This window comes from Thermobia domestica, chromosome 4, assembly GCF_964235325.1.
Source record: "Thermobia domestica chromosome 4, izTheDome1.hap1.1, whole genome shotgun sequence".
Classification (NCBI taxonomy): domain Eukaryota; kingdom Metazoa; phylum Arthropoda; class Insecta; order Zygentoma; family Lepismatidae; genus Thermobia; species Thermobia domestica.
The window spans coordinates 27,404,628-27,429,047 of record NC_137457.1 but is presented as its reverse complement, the minus strand read 5'-3'; the positions used below and the strand labels follow the sequence as shown (position 1 = coordinate 27,429,047).

Genomic DNA, 24,420 nt, shown 5'->3' with positions numbered 1-24,420 from the left:
TATGGCCTACGGAACCAGGAGGTTCAATGCCACGTTCACATAAGCTCTCCACTGACTTCTATCCTTAGCCAATTAGATCCAGTTTCTACTTTGTATTCTTATTTCTGAGAGATCCATCTTAATATTGCCCTCCCATCTGCGCCCAGGTATTCCTAATGGTCGTTTTCTTTTTATTGGATTTCCAATTAAAAGTTCGAAAGCGTTCCTACTTTCTTCCATTCTCGCTACATGATCTTCCCACCCAAGCCTTCTAGGTTTGATGACCCTAACAATGTCTGGTGAACTATATAAATTATGTAGTTCCTCGTTATGTAGTTCCCGCCATTCACCACTCCCGTTTCTCTTGGGTCCGAATATTCGTCTTAGGATCTTGTTCTCCAACACTTTCAGTCTGCATTCTTCCTTCAGAGTAAGCGACCATGTTTCGCAACTATACAGAACAACAGGCATGATTATCGTTTTGTATATTTTAAGTTTCAAATTCCTTGACAGAACGAAGGCTGATGGATTATAGTATTTGATTTTTAAATTTAACTTTATTTTATTTTATCTATTTATTTATTTATGTATTTATCTATTTTTGAGGATTCTGTGAGTGGTAGGTGATGTAGCCGAGGTAGCTCTGATAACTTAGTCCTGCATAATGCAGTTAATGTTCCGGAGTTTTTCAACAATCTCACAAAGATTTGATAGTTTTGTGTGTGTATCAGATACTGGTTTCAAACTTGATAGGGTTTTCAGAGTAAGTGGACAAGGTGGGTTGTCATTGGCTGATGGATTGTCCAATCAGTTGTTGGCTTGAAGACTGGCTGTGATTGGTCGATGGATAATACTTTTTGATTGGTTGGTGGATTATCCAATCAGTTGTTGGCCTAATGACTGGCTCTGACTAGTTGCTGGTTGATATTTTCTGATTAAGGAAATCCAGGTGTTGACAGCCACATCTCTGTTGAAATGAAATGCAATTTTTGAGTTTTACGTCCCACGGTTATGCCGGTTAGGCTAAAGGAGACGGTGATGATGAGAGATGAATGAAATGGTGGAATGAAGAAAGTGGGAGGAAACGGGAGAACCCCGAGAAAACCCACGCACACGGTGTTTGTCCACCACAAAGTTCACTTGGCGGGAGCAGGGTTTGAACGCTGTACACTGAGCCACCTCGGCCCCGACATCTCTGTTGAAGTTGAGACTAGTTAAAATCACAATTCTTACAATTTCTCTGACCTGGGGAACTGACGGATTCTTTGATTTAAGGGATAGGGGAGGACACTTCAGAACACATGAATTGTTCCACAAATTAGTGTGACAAAAGGAACACCATACCAATAAAAAAAGACAAAAATATTTTGATACTAAATATGGGTAAATATTTACTTTTGACCTCTTAATTAGTGTTTTTTTTTTATTTGTTTGTTTAGAACTTCGTTCAGGAGTTACAGGGATTGTTTTAGTAGTTACTAACATACAAGGGCGGATTCAGGACCGACTTCTGGAGGGGGCGGTGGGTTGTCATACTGCTACTTTTAAAGGCTCCAAACTTTGGGATGGGTTTTATTTATATATACAAAATAAGAAAGTTTCCTCTTCTGTTGGGGAAGGGGGCGATTGCCCCGATCGCCCCCCCCCCCGCGCTAACATATGCAGCCTCATAGAAACAAATTAGTCGATCGTGGAATTCAGTAACAGAAGCTTTATTATTTTTTTAAAAAAGCGGCAATTAGACTAATCTAACGCAATAACTAACTACTTTAACAGGGAAACAAAGCTACCTTTAGGAAAGGCTTAATAAAACATAAAATTATATATTAAATGCATACAAACACGTATTTAGTATCGAATTATACATATCAATTTTTTATTATAATATTTGTATACCAAAAGATACAGTAAACGACGTAATTACGTCGATTGTCTTTTTAATTTTACATTGGTAGTCTTTTTAATATAAATTTACTTGTCGCAGGTAAAAAGTCAGTCTTTTTTAATAGTTAAGATTTCCTATCTTCTGTCTTGCGGAAATCCATTTTTCGGTACAGCTTGCAATATTGTTCATAACCTGGTTAGTACCTGTAATAAATAAATAGGTAAAATATATTTTATAATGGCTTTAAAATAGAAAACAACAGAAATTATTTCTATGAATAGATATAAAATTTAAAGGAATACGCTTTAGGCAAGAAACCTCCAAATTTGACCAAAATGGTCTGTAATAAAAAGTGTTGCCGACAGTCTAGCATATTTTCCCATCGGAGCAAACTTCAAACCAATAGAATACAACTAAAATTGTTAAAAAGACACTAGTAATCCTACTAGACATGGAAATTGAGAGAAAAAAGGTAAATTCCTGTAATAGACGCTACTTTGTTGGGATTTCAATGACTGTAAACATCATGGTACGTCTGTTTGCATGAGGAAAACCATGAAAAACATTTATTGACTTTAAAAAAATCTCGGCAGACATTCGCTTTTTACAATAAATCCAGGAAGTTGAACAGAATGACAAACAAGAATCAAATGTGGAATGTACACTCATGTTCAAAATGATTGTCGCATATCTATAACTGTCTTCTTCTAAGAATATAATTTGATAATAATTTTGCAGGGTACTTTTAATACTGATACCATATGTATAATCGGGAAATGTATATTTGTGGTCAATTTCATAGGAAAAGAATTATAAATATGAAAATTAGAATGAGTAAAACAAAATGTTGCTAAATGGACAAGAAAGTTTTATTTTCGTTTTATTGTTCTTATTTACTGCTCTTTTGACATGAAATTTACCATATATATGTCTTTGCCGATTATACACACACTAATACTGTAAGAAATACCGGGCGAATTCGTAATCAAATTATATTCCTTCAACAACACATTTATAGACATGCGACAATAATTTTGGACATGAGTGTACCTTTCAAATATTTTATATACGAGGTGGCATCAAAAAGCTTCGAAACTGGTTTTGTAACACGCCAACAGATGGCAGCGCAAGGCTACACTCTTAGAAAGCACCGGTCTTAATAAGTCAGTGTGCCAAGAGACATCGTTCTGTGTACATAAGGAGCTGTGCAGCTCGTGCTATTCTGACCACGTGCGTTAACATGTCTGCGATTTCATCTGGGAAAGCAAGTTAGAATAACGAGCGAAAATACTCGTAAGTAGTAACCAGATACAAAAGTATTTTGTGTTTTAATCAGTAATCAATTAGAAAGATGTGTTTTACCAAATACAACAAATGCAATTTGTGTTTTGATCAATTATAGCTACTGACTCCGAAATCAAATCAGTTTGTCAGAAACTCTTTTCATTCTCGAAAGACAGTCGAACTCTTTAAAGTTCATTCCTAGTGAAGCAAGACAGACAGATCATGAAACTGAGAACAGAGCAGGAGGCTGATATTGAATCTAGTAGTCAGTTTATCAGAAGCTCTTCTCGTTTTCGAGAGACAATTAAGGTGGATCACCACCCGAAAGTCAGTACATATTTTAGCTCATTCTCTTAACTACTGCGCAATGAAACGTTACATATTATAAATATTGTACTGTAAGATAGAGTTATGTTTCAGCTACAGCACAAGACACTGATTCATTTGGTTGTCTCTCCTGATACCGAAAAATGTAACAAATAAAAGAAAATATTTGATTCGTTTTACAATGAGCACACAAGATAGCACTTGCTGTTAGATCTTATTAGAAGTGCTCTGTTTCATGAAATGTTTGTTGTATGTGTAAAGTATTTTAAAGTGCCAATCTTATTACGAAATAGATACTTTGTTCGACAGTTTTTCGTGTTATGTTTCACATTTTATTTAAAAACTAATTTATATTTAAGGAAATAGATTTTGAGACGAAACTTACGCGGAACGCCATAATGCGTTGTTGCCAAATTTCTACTTTTACTGTAGTAGTCACAATAAGAAAATCCCTGGATTCTAGCGTTGCAGTTCAAGAAGAGGAATCGCGGTAAAGGTCGGAAAATAAGTTCTCCAGTAAGTATCTAAGCAGAATTTCATGATTACTCCCTTTATTATCTGGCATCAGTAAACACTCGACACCATCTGGCAATGCCGCACTATTCAAGCAGCGTTTAGCATAGCACCGAGACAATTAATTCTTGGTGGCGCCAGATTGATAGAGCATTATACTGAAAACCGACCGGAGGATGTTGATCCTTTTTTTAAAGTGAGTTTATCGTTAGATGGTTTCGTTTTCCACACAACAAGGCGTAAATATCACCATGATGAAATATAAAAGAGACTATTTACTTCAGACTTGTTCGGTTTGGCTCAGCTAAACCAACAAATCATGCTGCCTTGCTTCAAATCACCTGAGTTCGTTACGCTCAAAGTTAAACAACTTCCAAGTCGAGCTACCCTATTCTTTGACAATATGGAGGCATAAAGATTCACTTAATTCCAAACAAAGGTCACATACCACTATTATTATTAATATTTAAAATAAGCCACGTGTCATTTTCAAAATTGTGCACAGCTGAAGCAGGCGGCATATTCAACTAATCCAGCTCTGTAAAAGGTTAATTGACACATAGTGTGTCGTGCCCATGCTATTCCTCTGATATGCTAAGAGAAATGAGGCTAAGAAAAATTGTTCACTGAACGTTGCTCACCCTCACTCAATCATTATGGAGTAGCGATCGTGAATATATACCAAGTGAATAGAATCATGATGTAATTCTAAGTACTTGATGTAATTCGAAGTATATGATGTGATTCGAAGTACATGATGTAATTCGAAGTATATGATGTAATTCGAAGTCTCCAGGCAGAAGGACAACATAATGGAAAAGCAGTTCATCATCAAATGAGTAAGAATTATGACAAGAACTTTGTAAATGGCTGTGTGCACACATACTACACAGACTTTGAGAAAGAACATATTGATCTACACGACGAGATTAGCTGAGCGTGGAAATCTATGGTTGCAGACAATCTTGATGATCGCGTGAACCATGTGGTTCGTGAAAGGAGTAGATTATGATTTCTGAACTGTCCTAATCTTGGAATTAAGGATAATTCAGCAGCCGCTCGGAGAAATCGAACTACACCATGTAGTTCAAACTTGGTGAGCGTTTCGATTGTGTTCGATATATTTTCATGCCCGCTACTAGTAGTGATTGAACACCACAGTCTGTCTAACAATGTGGAGGATGGTCGATCTCCAATGAACAATTTGACCTATCCCCGTTTCACCATCACACGCGGTTCTTTTTTGATGGTTTAACGAAAATAAATAAAACCTCCCTCGTACCTCTTTATTTGAAGCAGTAGACACACTCCTCATAAAAGATGTTAAGTAGAATGCTCAGTTTTTCCCTCATATTAACCTGTCAGTTCTGCAGATTCCCTTTAACCCTTTCACAGAGGAAGTCGACTTTTGTCGACAGAAAGAAAATTTCCTTAAGGCTGTAGACTACTAAATATTTTTGAAAAAGTAATATTTTTTCTTTTGCCCGTTTTTCGTAAGTGGAAAGACATAATAAAATGAAACTTACCACAGTAATAGATAATGTTATTCTACATCCGAAAATACGAATCGAAAGAATTTTCAGTGTTGCCATCCATAGAAATTACAGTGTGACCGGAATTTGAATTACTCGAAAATCTAGGTTAAAGCAGCGACTAGAAAAATGAACTCAACGGTAATTGATGACTTATCATGCTGTCTATGTTCCTTGTTTACTACTTTTTAAATAATATTTCTATTTATTTTATAAACCTTACATAAATTATTACAAAATAAATAAGTCATTACAAAATAAATAGAAACATTATTTAAAAGGTAGTAAACAAGGAACATAGGCAGCATGATAAGTCATCAATTACCGTTGAGTTCATTTTTCTAGTCGCTGCCTTTACCTAGATTTTTGAGTAATTCAAATTCTGGTCACACTGTAATTTCTATGTATTGCAACACTGAAAATTCTTCCGATTCGAATTTTCGGGCGTAGAATAACATTATCTACTATTGTGGCAAGTTACATTTTATTACGTCTTTCCACTTACAAAAAACGGGCAAAAGAAAAATTATTAGATTTTCAAAAATATTTAGTAGTCTGCCCCCTTAACATGCGAATGTCGACTATAGTCGACAGGTTAAAATTTGTTTGTCCGCACCTTGGCTTTGTCGAGAGTAGTCGCCAAAGTTGTATCGTTCAATTTTTTGTGTTCTATTGTTTTCGATAAACAATAGAAATCGCACAGAAAACCTTTGGCGACTATAGTTAACTAAAACAAAACCAAGATACAGACAAATTTTAACACGTCGACTATAATCGACATTCGCAGGTTAGGGAAAGTTTCTTTCTGTCGCCTTCCACAGTGAAAGGGTTAAATTACCAGTCAAGCAATGTTGGGTGTGGCCAACAAATTAAATGGGTGACAATTTCAGAAAATCAGATGGCGTTGACACTACGGCATTCACTCAGCCGCGAAGATAATTAGAAACTATTCTTCATGAAAATCCACTAATACTAATACCATCTATAGCGCCTATGGATTCCACGAGTGTTATCCATTCCTACTGGTCAGATTAAATATTTCGATGCTTAATGTCAGAGGTTTTTACTTTATTTGCTTAATTGTCAATTACTCAAATTCTTAAATTACGTACATTTATCATACTTCTATTACAAAAAAACTTAGATTCTTACCCAATCTTAGGTGCTTGAAAGTTGCTAGATGCTGCTGAGTCACTACTGGCAGAAGCAGATGAGTAGCCTCCTGAAGATGAACCACTATCTGAACCATGAGACTCATGACTTTCACCCCAGCCACTTGATCCACCAATTCCTCCAGACAACTTGAAACTACCTGTAAAACCCCCGTTACCATCAAGACTTAATTCTTTCGTGAATTTTCCTCCTAAGCCACCAATTTGTCCCCCTAAGTTTTCTTTGAAACCCAAACCACTTCCGGTAGATGACCCAAAATTACTTGATCCAAAGTGAGAGTCTGTATGACCAGTTTCTAAACCAATATTTTTAGAGAATTGAACACCAACATTGCCTGAAGATGCATGGTCCCTGTGATCATCGCTTTTAAAACTATGTAGACTTCCAGTGCGTATAAACTCAGCAGGAATTATTTGAGGCCTATTACCAGAATTTGAGGACGCAGAATTGCTGAAACTTGAAGCTTGTGCTGAGCTTGACGAGAAACTTGGTTGCTGAGTTTGATAATGGATGTTATCAGTAGCATGCACAGTACCGGATGGTCCTACATTTCCGTAGTTACTAACACTAGACCCAGGAGTATTAAAGGTTGAGGTAATTGCTCCACCAGCAGAGAAACCAGAACCTCCTTGTGCAATTGGTTGGGTATGAACAAAAGGCCTATTCGTGTAAGTTGTACCGGATACAATTGGTTGTTTGGTGACAATTGTGCTGACAACTGTTTGTCCAGGAATGCCGTAGTTTGGTCCACTAACGATAGGTTGTTTATTGACAAATCCTTGGTTTCCGTATCCTGTTTCTGTTACAAATGGTTGGTTGTTTCCTGCATTTGTTGACGACACTGAAGCTGATGCATAATTTTGGTTTGTAAATCCCGGATTAGTAGCAATAGGTTGTTCTTGCACAATGACAGTTGGTGTGTTACCATTGGTTCCATGGCCAAAACTAACATCTTTGTGATATTCAAAATGAGATGAGCCTCCAGGATGATCATGGTGGTGATGATGATGATGAGGTTTATAATGTTGAATATTTTTATGAATGTCCACTGTATACGTAGAGCCTGAGCCATATCCTTGATCTGTTACAGGACGTACAGCGACTGGTGTGGCAGATGATGTAATTGTTGAAGCTGATGAACCAGCTGGTGCTGTTCCTACAACAACTATAGCTTCTGGAAGGTCAATAGCCACCGTACCATCGGCAGATGTCGAGATATGCTTGTTAGGCAACCATGGTTTCTCATATCCATATCCACCGCCATACGCAGATTGTTGCTGTGGTTTGTAGTAAGTCTGAGAGCCAATGTTAGGAGCCGAGTTGGCTACAGATGTTGAAACAGATATACCTCCATTTGAAGAGAAACCAGGCTGGTAAGTTGCTGCTGGTTGCAAATTGGGAACTGACGCCCCTTCGTTATACCAACTTTGAGGAGAACCACTCGGAGGTCCGCCACTAGAAACAGTTACGGATACCCCACCATCTGACACCGGAACATTGTCCTGGTAACCAGCATTACCAGAAGAACCTGAAAACGACGTTGAGGATGTTACACCTGCATTTCCACCGAATTGACCACCAAAACTAGGACCTGGTTTGACTACAACGGGCACTTCTTGAACGTAGACATTCTGAGGACCACCTGAAGAACCGGAACCACTTGCAAATGCGGACGCAGATGAAACTCCACCTCCACCAATCCCATAGCTTGGATATCCACCAGCATAGGCAGGTCCTTCAGAGACCACATAACCAGGACCTGCCCCACTTGAACCACCCTTGAATCCAGATCCTCCTCCTCCAATGGTGATGGAGAAACTTCCTCCAAGTCCACCCCCTTTGGCTAGATTGGACCAAACACCTCCTCCTGGATAGGAATTATAGTTACTTCCACCATCCGTGCTAACACTTCTAATGACATAATTTCCTTCTTGACTACCCCATCCACCATCACCTTCACCCCAAGTTGACACAGCCACTGGATAATAGTTATTATAACTGCCACCACCAAACAGTTTCTCTTTCAAGAGCCTTCGAAGAAGACCGTGTCTTTTTACGATAATGTGTTGACCGTCGTCAGTAATTTCAGTGAGTGTTAACGGATCATCTGCAAGTAAAGAAACAAATATGTCACTTACTTATTCTAAAGTAATGATTATAATTAAAAACCATATTTTACAGATAATAAATTCAAATTATAGAAAGCACATTGAACAAAATACGATATTTTGAAAGGGATACTATTTCCAAAATAAATGGGCAAGTTAGAAAATTACATCTGGTAGTAGGGGCTCCTCTTGGTCTCACTTGGCTCTGATTGGCTGAGGAACGTCACGTGACCTGATCACGTGGTATAACGTTATAGAGATCAATGCCCTCTTTATTTTGGGACGGGTACGTAGGATCATCCTCTTAAATTCTCGAAATTGCCAAATTTTAAAATTTGGCATGGGTCCATCTCGTTCCTTTTCATGGGTAAAAAATTATCCAAATTTTAAATTTTTGACAATGTTATACCCATGAAAAGGAACGATATGAACCATCTCTAAACTGACAGTTATATATATTAGGGTCAAAGAAAACATTTAGCAATTATTGTTTATTAAAATTTCTCAAATTTAAGAGGTGGGCCAATGTGTCCCTCCCAAAAATTAGAGAAAGACATCAATGTACTCGTGTCCTATGAAAGGAAATTAATCCCTATACACACCCATATAACCATATAAAGTAATCATACCTCATCTAATAGGATAAATTAGGACAAAAACCTTCGAAATTTGAATTTTTGGTATTTTTTAACTATAAAAGGGAATGATATGGACTCCCAAAATTTACGGAGGCACATACCTCGGTCCTATGTTACCATACCAATTTTGGCTATTCCAAAATTTAAGAGGGTGGTCCTACGGTCTTCTTCCGAAATTTAGGGGGCGGATCAAGTTGCCCCTCCCAAAATATAGAGGACATTGACCCCTATGACGTTATAGCACATGATCAGGTCATGTGACGTTCTTCAGCCAATCTAAGCCAAGTGAGAGCATGAGGGACCCCTACTACTCGCGTTTTCAGTAGCAAAAAATGTGTAGGGATCAGGAAATGTTTTGAATGCGCAATTCTGGCACTATCTAGTGGTGATCGCTGACTAGGTCTGTATATACATATCAAAGTATACAAAGTATACATATGCACATTCAGCGCAAAAGGGAGTCAAGTCCACTCATTTTGGATGTATTTGATATGTAAGATCTCTAACTGAAGCTCCTTTTCATAGCATAAAAGATTCATGTTCAAACATCGTAAACAGATCTTATAATGCATAAAACAGTGTTACCATTTGCAGGTACAGTCATGTCCAAAATGATTGTCTCATGTCTATAAATATATTGTTGTAGGAATATAATTTGATAACGAATTCGCCCGGTATTTCTTATAATGTTAGTGTGTGTACAAGCTTCAAATACATGTATGTGGTAAATTTCATGTCAAAGGAGCTGTAAATAAGAACAATATAACGAAAAAAAACTTTTCTTGCCCATTTAGCAACATTTTGATGTACTCATTCTAATTTTTTGTATTTATAATTTTTTCCGTATGAAAATTACTACAAATATACTTTTCCCGATTATGCACATAGTAACAGCATCAAAAGTAAACTGCGATATCATTATCCAATTATATTCACACAACAAGACAGTTATAGATATGCGACAATGAGTGTACATATGCGCACCGTGCCATTTTTATATCTCTTTCTCCCATACCTTTGATAATTGAACTTAGCTCCCTTGTGCTCTGAACGCTCTATACGAGATATACAGTGACACATTAAATTACCTGTGAGACTCTATTATAATTCTATACAATGATTTTCTTTGGTTGGTTTATTGGTTTGGAGCTGAGTTGAAAGTAAATCGAAATCAAAGTTCTAAATGGTGTCCCAGGAGCGTCATTTCAGATTTTGCTTGGGGGGGGGGGGGCAAGACCTCTTGATATAAGTAAAATTTCGCGTTTTTCACTGATTTACTATTATTCTATTGATAAAATCTATATACATCTCAAACTTGGGGGGGGGGGCAAATGCCCCTCCCTGCCCCCCCTAAATGACGCCCCTGTGTGTCCTATAAAGAACATAACTTTTGAAATGACTGACATTTCTGTTCTAATAAGTTGGCAACACTGTACATTACACGAATTTCATTTTTTGTCTTTGTAGTTACTATAGATATGCTATATTGACTTGATCCCTAGTCTTCCGTTATAAGCGCTGCTATCGGCTGAAGTAATTCCACTCGCTTTCTCTCCCTTAGCAAGAGCTGAACCCTTATTGGCTCAACGCGTGGGTGTGTGAGGGTGTGAGCATTAGTTCGCATTTTTTGCCACGACTCAAGACATTTTGGCAGCACAATAGCCACGGAGCACCAAATAGCTCATGATAGTCGTCTGTTTTCTGTACGGGTAGAAATGGAGCGTTTCACGGTGGAACGTTGTGTTATCATAATGAAAACATATTACAAATCGTCAACAATTTGATGAAAGGTCGTATCTCAAAATCTCACTTTTTCAGGCATAAAGAAAGAAATGTAATGCGATAAAGGAGAAAAAAAAGTTAAATATGCAATAATTGATCATATATTCCACATAATTAAATGGAATAGGTGACGGGTTATTACCTATTCAACTGATTTCCTGTCCACGTAATTATCGTGTCTTTCTTTATATCTGAAAAAGTGAGATTTTGAGATACGACCCTTCATCAAATTGTTGACGAAATTGTAATGAATGTTGTACAGAGACAAATGCACTGAGAAAAATCCGTTAACCGAACAGCGGTATGTTGTACAAATACACGGAATCTGTATGTTTACTACATAAATCTGAACGGATCATACGTTAGCCATATGCTACCCGTATGTACTGCCCTTTTTCAGCTTGCATACCTATAAGTATGTTACATACGCCAGCTATATGTTATATACGTTCATTTGTATGTGAGATCATGACCGCCTACATTGTTTCATACGGAAAGTACGTATAGACGGAACAACTTATACGGAAAGTATTACGAAACATAACGTTTTCAGTTATAGGTTTGTTGCAGGTTGTTATCTATAGTCGTGTGTTAAGTCCAGAAACTACAGGATTTACGCATGTAACCTACGGTTTTTCGTACGCCGTACACGCCATTTTTTCCATGTGAATGGCGATGACGATCATGCGCTATTCGCCGCTCCATGACTACTATTCACAAAGACAACAGATAAAAAAAATGTAACGTTCAGTGTTGCCAACTTACTAGAACAGAAATGGCGAGTATTTCGAAAGTTGTATTCTTTATGAGACACCCTTTTAGTTTGGCATCGTAGCAGTTATGTCCTTCAAGCTAAAGAAAACAAATGAACAATGAAATTGAATAATTATGAAATAATTGGTGGAATGGTAATATGAGAGGAAAGGGAGACCCTTTCACCTCAATTAGTCCGTTAAATGGGAGTTTACTGTACAAAAACTTATTTCGATCTTTCTGTTTCCTTATTGATTACGATGAACTTGTGCAATATCATGACGGTTTAACAAAAAATAATGCTTAAAAATGAAACACATGCCAAAACATAGATCTTTGCGAGCTAAACAAAATTATACGGGTGAGTCAAAATCCTCATGTGTATTTTTGAGAAAGTTGGGAAAACGAACTTTTCGGCAATCCTAACAATTAACCGCGTGTACACCTTGCAGAGGAGTTTGGTTTATATGGTGTGATGCTTTCTGAATTTTGAAACCAGAAGTGATAGTTAGTTGCTACTTCTTCTGATTTTAGTGGACAGAGGAATTTAGGATTTAGGTTTCTGGACTTTCGGCATCTAAGGCCATTTAGCACGTCACGTTTTGAGGGATGACGTACCTCGGCGAGCACACAATCCGGGGAAAGGGGAAGAAGAAAGGATTGGGGAAGGAAGGAAGCGGCCTGGGACCTATAAGTTAGGTACCACCCCGACATTTGCCTGGTGTGAATGAGGAAAACCCAGGAAAACCTCATTCAAGGTGGTTGGCCTGAAAAAGCGTGTTACCCTTTTTCGACCGGGTGACCCTACCGGGAATCGAACCCGGGACCGCTCCCAATTTTATTGGACAGAGTCGAGTGAAAATAAGTTATAACTTTTGGAACGATTAATTGATTGCAAATAATAGCTTGTCTCTCTGTCTATTATGGTTTCTATTCTATAGCTATCGTTAAAAACGGAAATGGTTGATTCCATGCTGTATTTCTTATTTTAATACAAATATTACAGTGGAGATGGCATATACTCTTGGTGCTCTTAATTGATTTCAGGAAACTGCTTCTCGACATCTGTTGGTTTTTATTTTATTTTATTTCATGATGATGACCACTAAAACTGGAAGTGATTAATATTTTTTCTACCATTTCTGGTTTAATGCTTACGATGGAGATGGAGACGAAATGAATCACTGATTCGAAAAAAGGGAATAAGTGCATCAGACCTAAGTTTTCAAAAACGCTAAAAAAAACCTTCCCGAGGCGTTGTTTGTACTTGTTGCAAAAAGTGTATAATTGATTACTTGTAGCAAAAGAACTAACAAACACTAAGACAAGAAGGAGAATCTTGTATTGCAGCACTGCAATTGGTTAAATAAGATTAAAAATGGAAAAACTATTCCCTTTTTCCAATCAATTAGAGTTGGACGCAATTGTAACTGTGTGTAGAGCATGTAATGTGCAGTTTATGATAGAAAGCTATGAAAATATACATGCTGAATACAATGTTGTATGTTAATCTTGGATATATACAGTATGTATCCGAACTATCACTCATGTTAGGCTACTACCCCTTTTATTGCCACCGTTTTTTTTTTTTTTTTTTTTGTACAGCACATGTTATTCGTACAGCAAGAAAAGTAGTACAATAGACAGCTGAACAAAATACGTAGCAAAATACGTTGTCAAAATAGAATGACTTTACATAGGGTCCTACCCGTTTGCATCTTCGTCTTCTGCAGTTTCTTGGTCAGTGGTTTTCCATGAACAAATCATCCTATAAAACTTTTTGTATTGGTCAGGTATGCATTTGATGATTTGTGAAGAATCGTTTATCTTTTTCTGATTGATCGGGACTTGCCCCAATCGTATGCAGTGGAACGTTTGTGACATTACTTTTGAGTAATCGAAAAATATCAGTTCTTAGTTCATTGATAAACTTATGAGCTTGCACATAACCTAGAGATTCTGCTTTATAAACAGTGTCTTCATTTACGTACTTGGAATTTCACTGTTTTGTCCACAATGCTACCTGAAGATTTCTTGTAAAACGGTTACCACCAATGTTTAAAATCTAAGATTTCTTCATTGACAACTTCGTAAACCTGAAATTTAGTATCAGTATTTCTTGCATTCGTAATCATGTGGTTATACTGCTCTGGTAAATAAATGCGATTGTGTCGTGTGAGTTCTCGTTTGATTATAACAAAATTTCGGTCACATGGTAAAAACTGTAACCTCTGACAGGCAAATATTGCTGTACAGTGGTAAAGCGTTATGACACGATCAGACTGAAAAGCATTCATGTCATTGTATGATTGCAGTTTTGGTATTGTATGATCACACTTGTATCACTGAAAATACGTAAATCTGTAACTGATTGGGGCAAATATTTCTCTATAGATTGTGCAATGCGAAGACAAGGCGAAGTATCGTAACGTCAGCAGAGGGCTCTAATGGTTGTCTACATACACACAGTATCACAGTTGTGGTGGTATCCTATAGTGAGTGGAAGAAGGAAATAAGAAATTTAGTTATTCCCTTTTTCTAATCAGCGAGATATTTTGAGTTGATTTTGAGTTTAACGTCCCGTTCATCAGCGAGGCTATATGAGACGTGGACCTACTGATTAACGTGAAATCCGAACCACGTGAGCTCCCACCGGGAATCGAACCCGGGTCTCCCACGCCAAAGGCGCGTACGCTAACCGTTTAGCCACGGAGGAGCTGCGAGATATTTTGTCTTCTACATTGGTCACATAGAGTTGCCCAAACATTCCTATTTTCTACTCAACGATGTAACTATCTCAAAGGAACAAATCTGCTATCTCAGGTTAAAATCGCAAAAAATTGTACTTATTCCCTTTTTCCAATCAGTGGTTCAAATGTATTCTTGAAACGCTTAATCGCTTAAAGGTGGTGGAGCGCTTGTCTCTGCTTTGTGGGGTTCCTGGTTTAATCTCCAGCAAGGTAAGTTTGTGGTGGACAACATTGTGTCCGTGGGTTTTCTCGAGGTAGTCCCGTTTCCTCCCACTTTCTCATTCCACCAACTCTTCCATCATCCCTTAATCATCTGTCTCCCTAAGTACACGGCTATTTGTGACGATCGCAAAGCGTATTTATTGCTCATGCGTACTCTTGGAATACGCTGACCATGTATTTAAATGTAGATGGCTAATCATAAATCCGAAAGCAATAAAATCGCTGAGAAAACGTCAGCTCAAGCGTATTTGGTGCGGGTCGGAACAATAGACTGCCTGCTGTTTAAAAGATTTCAAAAGGAAGGGGAAAAAAAGGAAAGACGTGTTGCCAGGCAAAGGGATTGTAGCAAGAAACATCTGCTTGGAAGATGGTTTGTGCAGAGGTTTGGAACTCTGCTATTACACACCTGGACCTGGCAAAAAGACCTGGAAACCCTGACTGGCTCACAGTATGATTTACACATCTGGTGAAAGTAAAATTACTGAATAGACACTTTGGCCGCGTTCGCTACAGGGGGTAACGCTTTCTCAAATAGCCTAAGACTTAGCCAAAAGAGCATTATCGTGAGACGTTAAGCTCAAGGATTTTATTTACCAAAAGAGTATAGTCCAGAAACAGTTCTTGTGGATCTACGTTGAGAGATACTTTTTCTTTTTTTAAATTGAAGATTTTTCAGTCTGTTAAGGGGCAGATATTGTACCGGTACATACATATATACATCCGGCATATGATTTCGTATTACGACGTAGATTTTGTTCACCTTGAAGCTTACACTGCAGTATTTAACGTATCTAAGAACATATTTATTTTACTTTCAAATTACGATACTTTTCGTGGCTATTCTTTTTTTTTTTTAAAATAAATTATTACTATGTAAAAAAATATCTTTGAGTTTAATTTTAAAGAAAACAATTTCGTTGCTTATGGAACATGAAACAAACATCCACGTCATAGAGATAAAAACAAATAACACATTAAACTAGCAGGTGAAAAAGGAAAACTACATTTTCCCATAAATCCATACGTACTTAAAAGAGATATAGCATGCATATAATGTATTATATCCTTGCCCTTGACTTTCACAGGAAATTTCCCCATTTTCTCACGCTTTGTGTTTGTCATTTGTTTTTTTTTTAAATTATTTATTTTACGCTTTCGTTTTTCTTATTAAGTGTTCATATCTCACGAGAACTGAAATTCTGTAGTTAAAAAAAATATAATTGCAATGATGTAAAGATTAGATAATTTTCTTTCAAGAAATTATTACTAAATAAAATTAGTATCCTTGGATTAAACGACGTCATATGTTGTTCTACCCTAATGTTTTAAACATGGTACCATATTGGAATTTTAGGAGGATTACCGAATTTAGAAAATGAATTCCAGGTGTTGTCGAGCGGTCTGAGACGTTGGGGTACGGTTATACCGAAATTTTCTTATTTCATCCTTTCCTTTATCTCCTTGAACGGCACAGAAAAAGCAAAATGAACACATGGTTTTAAATGGAACCTGGTGATACCACATGCTGGATCAAGCTTCAAACTTTCTTTCTTTTTTTCAAAATACAAGCGTTTTTGCAGTACATAAAGGGCTGGTTTGGTCACTTCCCCCTCCCCTCTATCTCTCTCTCTCTCACACACAGCAAATTTATGCTTGCTTAGTGACGTTTAAAACAGGGTTACAAGTGTGTTCTCTTTACTGTAAATGTACTGTAGCTGCCTAAGCCTCATACAAGTCATTCAACGTTTTTGCCACACCTTCATTCACCTCTGAGTGAGGAAAATTAATTGGCTGAACTCGGAATACGTGTAAACATGTTGTTCTATGAATGATGAAAGGAGGTTCGAAAACTGAAATGAAATCTTTCAGTTTTACGTCTCGCGATTATGTCGTGTAGGCTTAAGAAAACAGAGATGATAAGAAATGAATCAAATGGTGGAATGAAGAAAGTGGGAGGAAACGGAAGAACGTGACTAAATTCACGCATATTGTGTTCGTCCACCACAAGGTCCTACGTAAGTTTCTTGCTTCCTAGGTTTCCATTTCATCCTACGTAAGTTTCATTTCATTATCGTCCAGAATACAACAGTATGTTGTATATTTTACTTGTAACAATTGTAATTTACATATTTTACTTGTAACAATTGTAATTTACTTGTAATTTTGGGCCATAATATGTTTTAAATATATACTAGGCAGATTCTGCTAATAGAAGAAAAGAAAGACAAAGAAATAATATATTTATAATGTTAATATATAAAAAATATTAAATCTGGTGCATGTTTTAGGTAATTTAATTTTGATGTCGTCGTCATGACAACAGAGATTAAATAGAATTATTCAGTTAGTTAAGCAGTCATCTTAGAAATTTAAGTAGAAAGTAAACTGTACGCTTCTCATTTATAATTATTAAAGAAAGTGTACAAAATAGTAATTTTGTGTGTTTAATGGTTCAATATTAATGTTTAAGAACCAGAAATATCGTTATAAGAAATTATGATAAAAATGTACTGAGTGCAAGTCACTTGTATTTATTAAAATGTGGAGCCGCCGTGGCTCAGTGGTAGAGCGTTCATCTCTGGCGCGTGGGGTCCTTGGTTTTCTCCCAACTCGCGCCAAGTGAAATTTCTGGTGGACAAATACTGGGTTTTCTCGGGGTTCTCCCGTTTCCTGCCACTTTCTTCATTCCTCCGTTTCATTCATTCCTCATCATCATCGTAGCCCTTTGCTTACACGGCATAACTGTGGGATGTAAAACTTAAAGATGTCATTATTTATTAATAGGAAAAAAACTTATAAGAAAGTAATAGGCCTACTATATACAGTATGTCCAATTGAAACCACAAAGTTTTCTTTTGTTTGATTTTATTATAATTTATACAAGTTGCTTTGCGAGAATTTTTTAAATTTCTTATTAATTATTATTCTAGAATTGAAATATTCCTTCTTTCATAAATTTGAACATAAATTTGAACATTATTGCAACTTTAGGCGATATAAATACACAATAAAGTATACATTTTATTCAGTGCTTGCACTCAATATACCACCTCCTAAAATAAATTAGTGTACAAATTATTTATGTTTGCAGTTAACGTTGTGGATCTCAAAACAACTATTCTTTGGAAGTATACCTGGACAGACACGTTGGGTGCTCGACATGCTGCAATACTGTACTACTTGCTTTTGACATTCTTGAAATGGAAAATGACTAATGGGAAATATTTGGTGCATATTATTTTACGCGGCAGAAATAAGTAGAGTACACTAAATTGAATATAATTCGATAAAAAGCATTGCAAGATCTTTGCATTGCCTAGATTGTAACATACGTACATGGTTTTCCGTCAGTTTAAAAATTATCTGCAAGGGCGCCCATGTTATGGTTTCCAGGGGGGGGGAACAAGTATAACCGACATTTCAAGTATATTTTCAAATTTTGCTATAACTAATGTAAAATTCTATTGGGTTTTCGATATTCCCAAGTATAATTTCCTCTTAGGGGAAGCGAGCGCCCCACCTTGCCCCCCTTGATGGGAGCCCTTGCCTGTTTTACGTGGGCAGAAAATAATTTAGAGTGGTCATTTCCCGCTCGCTCTACATCTTTTGGGCAATGGGCCTGTAATCAATTATCTTGAAATGTTAAACATTTTGATATAAACCCAGTTATTATTTTAAAATTGTAAAAATTTTGAGAAAAAATACAATTTAAAAAATTAAAATCTTGGCTTAAATTCAATTGTTTTAAAAATTTGAAAATAAGTTCGATTATCATAAAATGAAATTTTTGAAGAGAAGAAAATGATTATTATAACAATTTAGAGAAGCTCAATTATTTTAAAATGATAAATCTTCTGAGATGACAATAATTTTAAGAGGATAAAAATTTTGAGATAAAGTCAATCATTTTAAAATAGTAAAAATTTTGAGATAAACTCAATCATTTTAAAGTGATACAAATTTTGATAAACTCAATCATTTGGAAACGGTAAAAATTTTGAAATAATTATTATTATGTTCAATTATTTTTAAATAGTAAAATTATGGATATAAAATAAGTTATCCTGATTTTTTTTAAAAATATAAAACCAATCCCTACAACAAAATCAAGACGTCTCATTCTGCCAGTCACGCTTCTAATAGTTCTCAGTCAGTGTCGCTACTTACGCTGTCTCCCACCTAACGCCAAGAGATGTCGCTAGTGTGCAAGTAATTTTTAAGCTAATTAAAGGTATGGGTGAACAATAATGATCATCTTAAAATATATAATGAATAAAGGAGCAACTTTAGTAACATAATAACAACCATTTCACCGGCTATCTATAAGTTTGTTACCAATGTCACAAACAACGCAATTGTTCCATTGCGGCAAAACGTAATAGGCCTTATGCAGAGTTATTTTTAAGTATGATTAGCGTCAGACTAAAAGTCTGACTGCTGCAAGAACCATACGTAAGTCGAACTCTTTAGTATGGTACTCATCATGCGTCAGAACGACTCTGCATAAGAGCCAATGCGCTTTATGCAGAGTCGTTCTGACGCGTGATTAGTGCCATACTAAAGTGTTTGACTAACATATGTTTCCTGCAGTAGTCCGGTCTTTAGTATGACGCTAATCTTACGTCAAAACGACTCTGCATAAGGCCTAATATGTTTATGCAGAATATGTCTCATGGAGGTGATTTCTTTACCTTCCTTCCTTTCTTTTTCTTTTTCTTTTTCTTTTTTTTTTAACAATAAACGATATTACAATGATTGAGAGAAGCTTCAAGAGATATTTTTCGAAACCTGACCTCGAGATGCTAAATACATGAAAGAAACTGGTTGATCCTGATAAATGAATTCCAAAGAGCATAGGTTTTAAAAATTAGGCTTGCGAAGCAGTTTTACCAAATATAACACTATTTTCCAGTAACTGAGTAAATAATCATATGCAAAGTATTTCACACTAACATTACATATTCGTCATATGAAAATATGAAGCAATGAACTGAATACAATAATGATTTCAGAGAGTGGCCCAGGGGAGAAAATTCCCCCGAAGTTACAAAATTCCCCAGGGCATATCAACATGGATTACTGGTATTTTCACAGCACAACTTTCTGTGTATTGAAAACTCTCTTGGAGAAATTCATCTGAAATTATTACTAAGGGAAAGCATTGACAACGTTAGTGGGGGTAAAAGAGGGAGCCTCCGGAGGTATCGTCTGCTGTCCTATTGGCTTCCCACACCCGCTGTATTGTGCGGTAGATCAGGTAATTATGAAAATATTATTTTCAGTATACAAAGAAACTGTCCCCCACATTTTTTTTTTTTGCCGTTTTTGAATACACAAATAAATTATAGATGTGCGTTAAATAATTATAGAACACACACACTAACGAAGGATTTTAACAGTCGTTGCCGCTAAAAATACATCAATAACAATTTGAGATTTCGTAAATTGCAACTCTGTATACATTCCTTAAATTCAATTACGTTTACGACGGGTTGAAAATATTATTGTTGTTCAAAGTAGTGTTATTAAAAAAAAAAATAATAAGGATTTTAAAAACTGGTGAAAGCGGTGATGCCGATTTGGAAAATGAAATGTAAAGAAACCTTTGTTTTACGTCCCACGATTATGCTATGTGGGCTAAATGACACGGTGTTGATGATGAATGAATGAAATGGTGGAATGAAGAAAGTGGGAGGAAACGGAGCACCCCGAGGAAACCGACGCAAACGGTGTTTGTCACGGGCGTCTCTGGAGGGGATGAGGGGACGCGTCCCCCCCAATATTTTAAAGTACAACATATTCAATATTTTATTCTAATTTACTTTATTTACTAAGGACAGAGTAACATATAAATAATAATAATTATATTTATTTGGAATATTAATAATTCGGGCTGTGAAATGATTAGAGTTGATATAGATACTTTAGGGGGTCCGTGAAGGTAAGCAGAAAAGTAACAAATGAAATCGAAGATAATAAAAAGGTTGGGCTAGGAAGTACCATTTAAATCACTTTCTTTGATGCCCCGTCCCCAAATTTTACATGCCAGAGACGCCAGTGGTGTTTGTCCACCACAAAATTCACTTGGAGCAAGCTAGGATCGAACCAGGGACCCCCATAAAACAGAGCTGAACACTCTACCACTGAGCCACCTCGACCCTGACGCCGATTTGGCTCAGGATTAGTTTGAAACTGAAGAATACTATACAAGTTTATTACATATTATTGTTATTATTATTGATACTATAATTGCTTCTAGAATTAACACATGCATAACGAATATTCGATATTTTTTTGTAATATAGCCTACGACAATTTTAAAGACGAAAATCGATAATTTATTCTCTGAAGTTGGCAGCTCTGACCTGTAGCATCAAAGGTGACCGTTCTACCACTGAGCCACCTTCATCCTTTCACTTTTAAGTTTCCTTTTAAAATATTACGGAAAATATCCTGAAATGTATGTAAAATAAGTAAATAATAGTACTTACACAACATAATGTTAACTTTGGTTATTTATATTTTTCAGCAGATCTGGTCTTTTCAAATACCACTTTGTTTCAATACAAATAGCCTAACATATCTTTATTATAGGGAGCTGGCTTTAATGCGAGGCTGAGGAATTCAGAGTTGATTGACAGGTTCCCCACCCCGTCACCAAGAAACGGTCACTCGACGGTCCTGGGCAGGGTTGCCAGTGCGTTGTCAAAAAATTCAGCTAATACTGCCAAAATGTCTTGAACCGTGGCAAAAATGCGAACTAAAGCTCACACCCTCACACACCCACGCGTTCAGCCAATAAGGGTTCAGCTGTTGCTAAGCGAGAGAAAGTGAGTGGAATTCCTTCAGCCGATAGTAGCGCTTGCGACGGAAGACTAGGGATCAAGTCAACGTGGTATATTTATAATATATTTCCAGATAGTGTTTAGAAGTTATTTTACAGTGGAAACATAATATGTTTCTATCACGGTTTTCTCTGGCATGCCAGAAAAATCCAGCGAAAAATGTCAGTTACCATATCCAGACGAGGTATTCGAACATTGCCCTCCCGGCTACCAAGCAAGACCATTTTACACTCACTTTTAAATTTTTATAGGAGAGCGTGTTGGCTCCGTTGTACAGTGCTCTGCTCTGTTCTTAAGGAATTTTCCCATTCCGAATTTTTGGTAGACTATATAGTGTCCGTAAGTTCTTCTCCCCTTTCCCTCACATATTATTATATCAACAATTGTGTCATAATTATTTACTGTGATTAGTTTCTCGTGTTATTAGTCTACAGGCAGTGGCGCAGATTTCTGTATAACTTTGTGTGTCGGGAGGGTTCAGGTACGACGGCGATTCAGAAAGTAATGCTTCCACGTCCACTACTTGACCAATAGTATTGCAAACATTCTGAACTGTTTATCTTTAATGCACTGATGTTTAAGCTATAGAATGTCACTTGTTTCACTTTTCTATGTCTTCTCATTTCTGAGTAATGAAGCAATCCATGGCATTCAATGGTGAAGTCCGGTTGAAACAGCGGGTTGTCACTGAATTTCTGACTGCGGAATTTTGTGCACCCAGGAACACTCATCGCCGGCGACGAGTCATGGATATACCATTACGACCCGGAAATGAAGTGTCAATCGATGAAGTACCACCACACGTCATCTCCTCCGTCAAAAGACATCAAAATTGTCCCATTTACGACAAAGTGTTGTTGACATTCTGCCTCATCCTCTCTATAGTCCGGATCTTGCACCCTGCGACTTTTCACTCTTCCTCAAATTTGAGGATCACCTTAAGAGTCTCTATCACTGCGAAATTAAAATACCGCTAATTTTACAGTAATTATGTGATATCTTCAAATAGATAAAAGATAATCGAAAAGTGAATCAAGACCTCCCTAGACGATGTTATTTTGCATGTGTTACCGTTATCACGAGTCACCTAATAGCTTTTTGTTTGCTGTTATTTAGAAACGCGAAAATAAATGCCGATTTTCTAAATGGCTGGAAATCGAAAGCAGATAAATGAGTCATGATAACGGTATCTCACGCAAAATAATACTGTCTAGGGAGGTCTTGTTCCACTTTTCGATTATCTTTTATCTATTTGAAGATATCACATAATTACTGTAAAATTAGCGGTATTTTAATTTCGCAGTGATAAGGCCTCTTAAGGGCCAACGCTACAATTGTGACGCGGAAGTAGAAGCAGTAGTTCGGCAATAGTGTCACCAACAGCCACCACAATTGTTCTCCAATGAAGAACCTTGTTTCGCGTTAGTGCAAGTGTGTTGCCCGTAATGGGGACTATGTTGAAAAAATGATTCCACCATTTGTAGCTGACATTTCAACTTTCCCACTGATACCTGTATCAGTGCTATCTATCAAACGTAAAGAAAGTTATCACCTTGGATGCATTACTTTCTGAATCATCCTCGTATATATATATATATATATATATATATATATATATATATATATATATATATATATATATATATATATATATATATATATAGGGAAGTACGCAGGGGGGTCACGGGGGTCCGGACCCCCCCCCCCCCGAAATTTCGACTTTTTTAAAATTTAGCGTAATTTTAGGGGCAATTTTACTAATTTTAATATAAAATACCTTCATATTTAGTTTGAACCCCCCCCCGAAATAAATTCCTGGGTACGCTACTGTGTATATATATATATATATATATATATATATATATATGTCGTTGTCTGCTATCGCCTACAAGAAATCAATACTAACGGGAGGGCCAAACAAACTTTGAGAATGCCCGGGGATTGGCGTCCATCCCTACATAGCATAGGGTGTATCCATTATATTTTTAACGTCTTTTTTTTTTTGCCTATTGGAAAGATCTACGTTCATAACGTTTTCTTTCTTGACAGAACCGATTAATTATCAGAAATATACACTAATTAAGGAACGTTAACTTACCTTGATTATTGTTAGTACTGCTAGAGATAGTTGAGAAAAGACAGCAGAATCCAAACACTAGAAGAACATTCATTGTTGTCAGTTTGTAGATATCCAAAAACAACTGAGAATACTTATGATGATATTGACACAAGTTGGTTTATAGAACAATGCACACGGTGTGTAAAGATCCTAATTAGACGGTAGTGATTAAGAAATGTCTTATATAAGTGAACGGCAGAGGCGCTGGATAAGAACATATATATACACACACAATAGCCAAAGTAGGAGCACCTTTTTTCAGTGTCTGCGCATCAGGGAATTCCTTCAAGGACGAGAAAAGAATAAAATCCGGGAAAAGATGAAAATCGTACGAATTAATAAGTATCTAGCATGAGAAGACATTATGAGGAACGTGGCTGGGAATGTTCATGTCCACTAACCGCAAACATGGTATTCCTGCAAGGCATTCTCAGCATTTCAATGGCTGGGGTTTTTACCAGTGTTAACATTCCAGATGGGCTGGTTCACTTTGTGAGGAGGGTATTTTGT

The 24,420-nt window shown here is 36.7% G+C and overlaps 1 protein-coding gene across 1 annotated transcript; it reads right to left on the bottom strand.

Moving 5' to 3' along the window:
* Positions 1-1,711: 1,711 nt before the first annotated feature.
* Positions 1,712-24,155, bottom strand: LOC145683791 (uncharacterized). Its single transcript, XM_081755373.1, has 3 exons — positions 23,890-24,155; positions 6,673-8,800; positions 1,712-2,067 (listed from the first exon to the last, which is right to left on the bottom strand). Exons 1-3 carry the CDS (start codon positions 23,960-23,962, stop codon positions 2,061-2,063), a joined length of 2,208 nt encoding a protein of 735 aa, XP_081611499.1. The 5' UTR covers positions 23,963-24,155; the 3' UTR covers positions 1,712-2,060.
* Between the last annotated feature and the right edge of the window lie 265 nt (positions 24,156-24,420).